Source organism: Cyprinodon variegatus, unplaced genomic scaffold (genome assembly GCF_000732505.1).
Source record: "Cyprinodon variegatus isolate N-32 unplaced genomic scaffold, C_variegatus-1.0 Scaffold637, whole genome shotgun sequence".
In the NCBI taxonomy this organism is placed as follows: Eukaryota; Metazoa; Chordata; class Actinopteri; order Cyprinodontiformes; family Cyprinodontidae; genus Cyprinodon; species Cyprinodon variegatus.
In genome coordinates this window covers 82,025-93,012 of record NW_015151090.1, presented here as the reverse complement: position 1 = coordinate 93,012, position 10,988 = coordinate 82,025, and the positions used below count along the sequence as shown (strand labels likewise).

The following is a 10,988-nucleotide window of genomic DNA, read 5'->3' as shown; positions in this document are numbered from 1 at the left end:
TACGGTGCGCCTTATGGTCGTGAAAATACGGTAATAACATTGTTCTTTTCTTGCAACAATAATGGACACTCCATACAGAAGAACATCATAGTTCTACAATTTATTGGTTTAAAGAGCTGAATAGCAATCTATTCTATCATAAATCATTATTTTGAGGGTTTGTTTTTTTTAGACCATAAACATATTTAAAATGTTGTATCAATTTTCTTCTAGATCATTTGATTTTGTCCATCACAAAAGCTGAAACAAGCTTATGGCTGTAATGTGTGAAAATGTTTCAGTGGAGGAAATCCTACCAGGTCGCTCACACAGGCTGCCATTCACTGGGTTGATGCAGGATTGGGCCTTCAGTCCAACGGAGGACGGTTCAGCCAGGTAGCCACAAAATCCTGCGTCACTTGGCTCTCCGGGCAGCCACTGCAGGGTTGTGTTGGTGAAGGGCGACAGTTCCTCCCAGCACCAATAGGACACGTTGATCTTCCTCAGTCCCACCCAGGGAGTCATTGTGGTCTTATACTGATAAAATAAGACAAAGATGATCTTATCCATCTGCTTTTACAACTTCTATTCACTTTTTAAATGTCTCTCAGGATTAAAGGAAGAAATAAAGCTGGAAATGGTTGTTCCCCCAACAAGCAGATTAATGAATGAGGAAAAAACTCAGAATCACAGAGACAACATGACATCCATCTTCATTTTGTTTCAGCAAAACACAACTTTACCCTGATAGGAAAAGAAGAAGGAAAAATGACAGAAGTCATTAATCTGAACCGTCATCTTCTCTGCTGTAATGGAAGGTTTATTTCACTTGACTTTAAAGGGCTTTAGCACTTAAACCCATGTCAGGTCTGCAGATATGTTGCAGTTTAAAGAACAGACAAAGCGCAGAGACAAATGACTGTAGACTGACATGTAATTCCAGTTATTGGATCAATTGATTCTGTCAGGAAACCCTTCCAACGGCTTCTGTCAACATCAGACAGATGGAAGTCTTTGAGGACACCGAGAGCTGAACGCCAGCTACAGAAACTGATAAACTCACAAAATAAGTCCAGCCTATTAAAATCCCCCTTTAGCTGTAATTTCTAAAACAATATAATACAAAATTAGAATAAATTCATTCAAGCCCAATTTCAGAGTAAAGGGTGGAATTTAATTAATCTGCAATACGAAACTCTAAAGTTACAATAAACAAATAGTTTTACAACAATAGCTTTGGATCAATTGGAGCAAAACTGAGAATGTAAGATGTTTCTATTCAGGGCTCTCAGAACAGTTTGTTTACTTGTACTCAACAGCTTGAAGAGGTGGAACTATTTTTCTATAATTGTGAAAGTTAGAGAAAAAAAATCCAATTAAAACACTTCTATTTTAATTTCTCTCTGCGGCTTCAAATTCAGTTCCATTTGAATCAAACAAACACTTTTGATTTAAAAAGGCCTTCTTATTTATGGGGATTAAATGGGAGACATTTTTAACCCCTGATGAAATCTGAAGATGATGTTCATTCACAGACACTCTTCGTCACTCTAACGTCATTTGAAATATTTTATTTAAAATAAAAACGTTAAGCTCCCCCATGTTTTTTTCGTAATTAAATTAAAATCCTGATACAAATGTGAGACACACTTTAAGTTAATAACAGACTTTAATAAAAACATGTTTTCCTTTTTTTCTGCTTAATTATAAGCTACATCATGTTGGTCCATCACAACAAAAACCTGATAAAATAAATCAAAGTTTGTGTAATTGTCGCTGTAATGTTCAACCGAAGGAGAAAAGTTTCAAAAGGTCAATTCATTTACAAGCTGAGCACAAAGTAGACAAAGTGGAAAGGTTGAAGAGTAAACAACGACAACATTTTTACCTGACAAGGAGACAAATTCATTCAGTTAGTAATGATATAAATGGCTTCATGGATGATTAGTCAGTTGTCTGGATTGATTTCTGGGTTTTCTCTCTAATAGAGCAAACGAAACGTGTCGGAGCTCTGGAGGGAAAGATCTGCTCGTCTGAAACTTGTTTCATGCTTCCTGGTCTAAAAACTAGAAAGAAAAAAGAAAGAATCCAAGCAAAGCTCAGCGACATCTTAGAGAAAAATATTTATAAAGGGGGCGGAAAAAAAAAAAGGACACCTGAAGCTAAATTTACAAAGCTCATCGTTTTAACGTATGAACAGAAAGATTAAAAAAAATCTTAGCGTTATGCTTGTTATTTTATAAATCACTTTTGTCTTTATGCTTTAAAGCAATAACTTAATAATTAAATACCGTAATTTTCAGACTATTAGCCGCACCTGAATATAAGCCGCAGAAGCTAAATTGCATGATTTTTACATATACAAGCCACACCGGACTATAAGTCGCAGGTTTTTTATGTTTAATGTCCGTCTTTCTCACTGTCGTTCTGTCTTGTACCACTCGCGATAGAAGTCTGCTTCCGGAGGACCTCCACATTCCCGCGTGCGGCTACAGTACTTGTGTGTTGAGGCAAATGTGACGACAACATGGTGGATGGTAAAATCCATAGATTTCGCAATTACCCCAGTGACTGTTAGCTGTAAAAGTCCATAGATAAGCCGCATTGTTATATAAGCCGCAAGGTCGAAAAATGGGGAAAAAGTTGCGGCTTATAGTACGAAAATTACGGTAATTAAAATAGAAAAACCTAACAAGTTTCTGTATTATGTGGATTATTGTCTTTGTTTTTGGAGCGGCTCTGATTAAACATGAGAAACTGCTGAAAAATTAAAGCCAAGCGTTGCTATCACTGTCTAATCCGCTACTGATCGTATGACCCTTTTCCCAGACTGGCGCATCCAACACCACTAGCTCACCAAGACGTTCATGATCTGCAGCTCCTTCAGGACGAAGTCCACCTTCTTCTGCGTGGTGAGGGAGGCCAGGACGGCGTTGTGGTTCCTGCAGGCCAGCTTGGCATTATCGTATGACTCGCTGGTTGTGTTGAACTTCAGACAAGAGTTGCCCACGAGGTGCCAGGTTTCACCGCACACGTTCTCTGGAGTAGAGCGAAGACATGCTGTACTGAGTGAGATCTTTAATGAATGAGAAACGTTCATGATTCCAGTTCAAAACTAAAGTCAAACTGCAAAATGAGTCAAATGTTTTACGAATAAAAGATTTCTCCTTGACCATGTACTCAGTTTCAGGCTATGATGCCACATTTGACATGAAAGGAGCTCCGGATTAGAGCTACCTGGCAGTGAGATACAATCCTGGTTGCGATTATCCCACTGGCAGTTCTGGTCCACAGAGCAGCTTTTGCAGCTGGTTTTCTTGTTGCACACAAAGGAAGGATTGTCTTTGGGGCAGCTTTCATACTCTGATATGGATCCCTGGAGGGGAAAAAACACAAAAAGATGAAAACAGTCATTTTAGACAAATACTGCTCATTAATAAACCCTTCAGATTATCATCAAACTGAAAATAGAAAAGCCGACCCTTGTTTAAGAAATGTTCGAGCATCGGTGTTGTTGGAGAGAACTGAGGAAGACATACGAGCTGCATCTGTGTGTCTGACAGCATCTAAATGAGGACTGATTTGATCGCAGGGCAACAAATCAGACCCAGCTCTGCAAACAAGTTGGAGCTCTGATTGTTTCTCACTAATGACACGTCCCAGTTTAAAAAGGTGAAGCTAATCATGGAGGAAATCCACAGAAATTAATCGACAGCAGCACTGATCTCCCAGAAACAACTGAAGACTGCAGGAGTTTTAGCAGAGCAGCAGGGCTCCTCATTTCTTCTAAAAAAAAAAATCAAAACAACAAACCTTTCTAATGTCATCAGCTAAGTTTACATGAAGTATCGTTTCTTGATTAGATAGAAGTCTGTTTGGATTAAGTAATCTGATTACACTGTCGCTCAGATCCAATAATCCAATGATGAGGTAGAGCAGAAGAAGCTCATGGTTAGTGGTTCCAACATTAAACTACTGGCTGCTGCTCCAGATCAAAGCAGTGATGGAAGTTTCTCCTATTTTTCCAAAGTGAAAGATTTTTCAAAAAGAAAATCTACATAAACTCCATTAAAATAAAATCCATAACTAATCAACCCATGAGCAGCACAGAAAGTTGAGAAAAGCCACATCCAGGGAACGGACATTGAGATAGTGGACTCTTAAAAGTACCTAGGAGTTAACCTGAATAACAAACTGAACTTTGCTCATTACACTGAGGCTCTGTATAAGAAAGATCAGAGCAGAAACTTCCTGCTGAGGAGACTGAGGTCTATAACGTGTTGTGGTTGTGGCATCAGCCATCTATGGAACTGGCTGTCATAGCAGTGGCTTATCTGTAGCTGAGAGAAAGCGGCTGGATAAGCTGATCAGGAAGGTCAGCTCTGTGATTGGATGCCTTCTGGAATCATTTAACATCTCTGTTGGATAATGTCTACCTCCCCAAGCATAAATCTGTTTCAGAACTGAAGAGCTCCTTCAGTGACAGCCTGCTCCACCTTAAATGCACCAGGGAGCGTTATCGCAGATCTTCCTCCCAGCAGCTGTAAAGCTTTATAACCACCACTGTTCCCAACAACCTCAATAAGTTGTTATATTCATGCTGATTTTGCACAGGTTTTACCTTAATCAGTTAAATAACATGCTGCTGTCATTTTGCACATCTTTGATGTTGCTGCTATTTTCAAATATTCATTACTATAAAAATGTCCATAGCTGTATATTGGTTATTTAATCTCCAGGTGCACAATTTGATATTGTTAAAACACTTTATAGTACAGTATTTTATTGTTTATCTTTTAATAATTCACTATTTTGTTATTCTTATACATTTTTCTAAGGTCCATGCTTGAATGACCATTTTTTCCTATAATCTTTTTTCTGCTGTAAACACCAGTTTCCCCATTGTGGGACCATAAAGGGATTTTCTATTCTATTCCATTCTATTCTATTCTATTCTATTCTATTTTATATCTAACTCAGGAGCTGCACCTTACACTCCCTGTTATAAAATAAATAATCATTCCACAAAAACATTTTCTTGGTGTGAACCTCAAAGTGTTAAACGTAACAGAAGGATAAACAGAACTGAACATGGCAATCTGTCTATCACATTAAATCCCACTAAATACATTCAGCTGTGTGGTTGTCATTTGACAAGATACAAAGAAAAAAACTACGAGTTGTGAACATCGTTGTGAGGCGCTCTAAATTTAACAGGCACTGAAACCACTGTTTTTTTTCAACAGATGATATTGGATATAGTTTGGTAATATAATACCTAATGCAGACTGTTTATCTGTGAACGTGAACCACTTTCTATATCTGCATTCTCCAACTATGTGTGTGGGAGTGTTTGTGGTCAGGAGGAAAAAGATGGAAGAGAGATGATGAGAAATAAGAGATTCTCTGAGTTACTATTCTGTGGCTCAAACAGAAGAACAGAGGAGGCGACCGGTGGAGAACAGCAGAGAACAGTTTGTGTTCTGCAGGGAAGACGTGTTCAACTTTTAAAAGCTTGACAAAAACCTTTGGCTAATTTTGCAACAACTAAGGTTTATGGGGTAAAATGGCCTGTTGTTCTACAGCACTTTATTTTGCTTCCCTGTTCTACATGTTCATCTATTAATGAACACGTTCACATGTGGGAATTTGCCAACTTTTGAGATTTTTTTATTTTTCTTGCATTATTTCTAAATGCTGATTACTAACACAAATCTCGTACCTTTTGTGTCCAACATGCACTTAAATGTACTCATTGTTGAATATCAAAAACTGCAAACGATTGAGAAATAAATGCATTCTCATCATCTGTGTGGGTTTGGCCATAGGAAGGGCTGAAAAATACTGAAAGTCAATGGGAGTCAACACATGTCCTGACTATATATAGTAGAATGAGGTGGGGTGTGTTTGTGTTTGATACCGTGGAAGCGGTGCAGTTGCTCCCCAGAGACAGACACTTCCCTGAGCACCACTGGCAGCCGTTTGTGTTGGCCGTGCAGCTGTAGCAGTCTGTGTACTGCTCACAACGCTCATCGTCAACATCTGCAACAGGCAGAAAGACACATGACTGCTCCATTTCCACTGGAGAGAAGATAAGTTTATTTTGTGGAAAAGAGAAAGATTATGGGTGAAAAAGATCATCAGACATCAAGATATTTCCCCAGAATTATCTACCACTGACAGATTTCAGCTTTTTAGGTTTCTTTTCTTAAAATAAATGAACATTACAAAATATTTTTTTTTTTTCTATGTTTGAAAACATATCAGCTAAAAGAGTTGATGAAGCCATAAACAGAGCTAAAACCAGGCTTTATTTCAAGCTGTCAGATATCACTTAATTTTAATTTAAGCCAAACTTTCAATTTGAAAATCCAGTAGAAAGTATTTAGTCCTTTGACATTCTAACAGAACTTTGTGCTGCTGTTAACCACAGAGCAGTCACAACCTACCCGACTTTTATTAGGCAACAAACAACGCCTTACAGCAGTGTTTATACCCCTGAATAGGGATAGGAATCGAATACCGGTTCCTGTTCAGAACCGGTTCCATGTGTTCCAATTCCATGGCACTATTTGATCTTATCGATTCCAGGCAGCACCAGAGCCCTGGGCAGCACAACTTACATCACGTTTTTTACGCAAGTTACGCACACGGCATTCAGTAAGCAAGTACGTCGTGACCAGGCGTGACCAGTAAGTCTAGAAAAGCAAAACAAAAAAAATGCCGTCCCATCGACATGGAGTCTCATGAGTAACTAATGCTACAAAGTTGTAGTAAAGTGATGAAATTAGTTAGGAAAAAGCTGCTTTTTACAGACTGAAAGGAAATGATGACGTCAACAAAAGGGAGTATTTTCAATATGAAGAGTCAAAAACAGGCTTGTTTTACTGCAGCTTGGTGTCACCTACATGACCTGGTGCTACAGGAGGCCGGGAGCTGAGGATCAGGACTGGAGCTGTTGCTCTCCCACGGCAGGCAGGCTTCCTGGCTGCTGTTCCACATGCAGTGGATCCCAGGCCAGGCCCGGCTGCAGGACTCCAGGCTGGAAAAGGCCGAGCAGCTGGGCGAGGTGTACATCAGGACGTCGCTCAGCAGCAGGCTGTTGAAACCGCCGAACACGTACATCACACTGTGACACAGAGAGAAGGAAACAGGTGAGAGGAAGAAAGAATGATGAGCTTCCCCACAGTTCTGAGTGGTTAGGTCCAGAACAGATCCACCTTAGTGATCCCTCTGACTCTAACCTTCTCCTTATGAGTCCACCTGATAAGCAGCAGGAGCAGACAGAGCTGTCTGCTGACCCTGCTGACTGTTTGTGGATGCTGGGTTAATAAGGCTGTTAGTGAACATCTCTGCCCTCTGCCCTTCATCCAGCTGCTGGGATTTCACTGTGGAAATATGAGTGCTGCTGATTATCACTGCTAGGCCGTGAGGATCATTTGTTCATCTCTAACCGACGTCCTGCTTGTTCTGGACTTCCTGCTGAGCTCACAGATGAGGAGAACAGAGGGAGGATCAACGTCCAGGGAAAAGGTGTTTCATTTAGCAGGATCATTGTTTTTCATAGACTCCAAGCAAAAATATTCAAAATTCAAAAGGTGTGGTAAATATATAAGAATAAAATATTCAGTAGGAATTACAAAAACCTAAAATTTTCAGTTTTTCACCCATTTCTTTATTTATGGGTTAAAAATCTTTTTAGTTTTACATTTCTTGTGCTAAATTGTCTGCCTGTACCAGAATTTATAAAGGAAGTCTGTTAAATCAGGTACCAGTTAAAACCGTCACAACACTTTTTATTAGAAACTGCAACTGTGGTGGAAGCGTTTCGACTTTACTAGAGAATCATTCATTCTAAAATTATTGAAAACTGACAACTTTTTAAAAAAGTCTCCTTGTGGGCAAATTTAGTAAAATCCAAATAGAGAACAATGACACAAATCGAAGGATACTTTATTACCATTTGCCTCAATAAAAAAAAAAAAATTAACTATGAATTAATTGTTACTTAAACTTAACCTAAGACAACCAAGGTGTTTTTTGTATAACCACACAATCATCCTGCTGAATGATTCCTTAAATTCTGTTAATTCAGCACATTATGTTCTGGATGTGAGCTTATTCATTTAGAAAAAGGTTTCACTCCTCACTGCCGATAGGTGGATTAAAGGAGAGTGTATCAAATGGAAAGTGTGGGACCCATTTAAACTTCCCTGAGAGGAAAACAGAGCTGTGCCTAGTCTGTAAACCTTAATTATATCATAGCAGCATGTCGTCCATTCAGCTAAACCTGAGCAGCAAACATCGCCTGCAGCAGATTTTCCCTTCAGGAGACATAATGACATGAATTGATATAAAATTTTATCTGAAAATAAAATAAAAACTCCATCAAACAGTGTGGAATACAACTTTTCTCTGATACTTTTAACAGAGAAAAAAAATATATTTGAACCTTTTCCCTCCTAATGGGGGCAGACTGAGCAGAAACCGCACGGCATGTGGATGTGAGACCAGCTTAGTTCAAAGTCTGTATAACTGTAAAACAGTTCGGCCCAGTGCTGTTGCCGCAGTAGCTCAGTAGTTATGCCAACGCTAGAAAGCTGCAGTAAGAATTAAGAAGCAGATATAGTTTCCGTTTGCCTAGTATATGCTGGTTAAACCTTAGTATTCCCTTCCTGTTAAGTGTCAAGGATAATGGTTTTCCTAGCAGTTTATTTAATAAAGACAGCTCTTCTGTCAGGATAAAAAGTAATCATCTTCGTTATGTACATAACAAAGATTTGGGAATTAAATGGGAGCACAGACAGAGTGGAAAATTGTTAAAAGCGAGCTCTTTTACAGTGCATTCAGAATGACTTTAATCTAGAACACTGAGGCATATCTTGATATGGCTGGAGCCAGCAATGTCTCCTCATTTACAAATGTGTATAATGTAATGATGCGACATCTGATGATGTGGGGAGTGTTGACCTAGTGGTAGTGTGCCGATGCTCTGATAAAGTCGCAAAATCCCCACAGCCTCCACTCTGGGTTCCTGAGCAAGATCCTTAACCCCCAAATGCTCCCTGGGCGCCACACGATGGCAGCCCACTGCTCCCCAAGGGGATGGGTTAAATGCAGAGGTACATTTCTCCAATGTAAGATCAATAAAGTTCAATTATTATGTGGCAGGGTATGATACTGGAGTTTTATAAAATGCTTCCTTAACCTTTATTCAGGGTTGCTGCTGACTAACCTCTCTGTTCTGAGTAAGATGACCATTCTGTAGAAGATAAAGTCATGGTTTCTAATCATTTAATAGATAAACCTTATAAAGTGTGATTTAAAGTGGCTGTTCTGTGTGATATCTGCTACAGAAAGAATCGAGAAGGGAAAGCTTTACAATGTAAACACAGAGCTTTACTTCACAACCGTTTGAGACCAACCCAAAATGGGTCCGGCCAATCACGTTGCACTTTAAGGCGCAAATACAGCTGTGACTAGAGTAAGTGCTGCCAAGCCAAAATATACATGGTAGCACAGGAGGATGCTTGCATAGCTGCTATGCTATCCATGGTTACAGTCCTTGGCTAAAATCTAACTTTTTTGTTGTTGTTGTTTTTTGGTAGGTGGGCCGTTTGTGTCACTTTGTCCAAACAGCTCAGGATGTTCTAATAAATATGCCTTAAATAAATTCCATGCATGCAGTCCCAGATTACTAATGTGTAGAACTAAACCAGAGAGTTACAGATCAGCAATCTAGTTTAACAAGTTAATTTCTGTAAGCATGTTTAAAATAGATGAAAATATTCACAGACTTTAATTATGTTAAACGAATACACATTAATATTTCATTGTTAGGTCTGTTATGATAACAGCAATTAGCCTTAGGGTAGAAGACGTGGGAATAGCCCTTTATATGATTACTGTAGAACTGTTAGCTATGCTGTGATCATATTCTTTAAATTATACTGTAATGTTTTGCTACGAACACAGATGCTTCATGGAAAAAATGGCATTTTGCTTCCTTGTATACAGTTGTACAGTGTTTTTAAAAGAGGGCCACAAATCCACACTAAGAGCCTGAAAGTTTTATTATTATACTGTAAATGTGTTCATCTGTCATCCCAACCTGGGAAGAGAGAGGAGAAAATAAATAAATGGGGTTATATGATGACTTATAGGATGATTCTGTGGCCTTGGGGACCCTTACTGAAATATTCAGTCATAACCCTGATCATACTTTATTTCTTTTTCAACCAACCGTCAGATTATTTACCTTAGCATATCCTAGCTTTTCTTTATATGAACGTTTCTTCTGCATCTTCCACTTTCTGGAGGCTTTTCTCTTTTTAACTGTTCAACTCTTTACTGTAAAGATAGAATAATCTCTTAACACCACCCCTAAGGCCAAAACCTGGCCATTTGTGTTAATATTTGGTGCGTTTTCTGCAACAGGATGTATAATTGAATGAGTTAGGCAGAGTATGGATCGGCTGGCAGAGATGATGATACTAGATGAGTCATTGTTTTCTACCATGCCATTATTTTCTAGTCCTAAAAAAATAATCACTGAAATGATACATGGTAACAAGCAGGATTCCTTCTAGGTCTGAAAAACAGATTTGATCTAGATTTCTGTTCTACAAGATAAAGTTGTGATACCAGAAAAAAAAAATAATACAGTGATGACACCTCCTCTTCAGAAAGATGAAGTCAATTGCAAATAACTAAGGGAGAGACAGAATGAACTGAGCTTCAAAACATTGTCTAACTTTGATAAAACAAACAAGTACAGGGTCTAGAGACCCTTTAATGAAATTTAACTAAACAATAAAATAAAGATGAAGCATATTTATTAGGGGTGTAAATAATAATCGTTTTGTATCGATGCATCGATCCAACAGCCGACGATCCGATGCATCGACACGTCCGCAAGATAATCTATTCATGTTTTTTTTTTCCTCCGGTCTATTTTTATCCATTTGCTCCTGGGCGTAATTCTCCCTCCCGTGCTGCGGTGGCGCTAA

The 10,988-nt window shown here is 38.8% G+C and overlaps 1 protein-coding gene across 1 annotated transcript in view; it reads right to left on the bottom strand.

Annotated features, from left to right (window-relative positions):
- atrn (attractin) overlaps positions 1–10,988 on the bottom strand; it is a 171,314-nt gene that overhangs the window by 113,297 nt on the left and 47,029 nt on the right. Inside the window, exons 12-16 of the mRNA XM_015393339.1 lie at positions 6,888–7,108; positions 5,900–6,021; positions 3,217–3,355; positions 2,837–3,018; positions 297–516 (exon numbers count right to left, since the gene is read on the bottom strand). Of these exons, the coding sequence (XP_015248825.1) occupies positions 297–516; positions 2,837–3,018; positions 3,217–3,355; positions 5,900–6,021; positions 6,888–7,108 (884 nt within the window). The remainder of the gene's footprint in view (positions 1–296; positions 517–2,836; positions 3,019–3,216; positions 3,356–5,899; positions 6,022–6,887; positions 7,109–10,988) is intronic.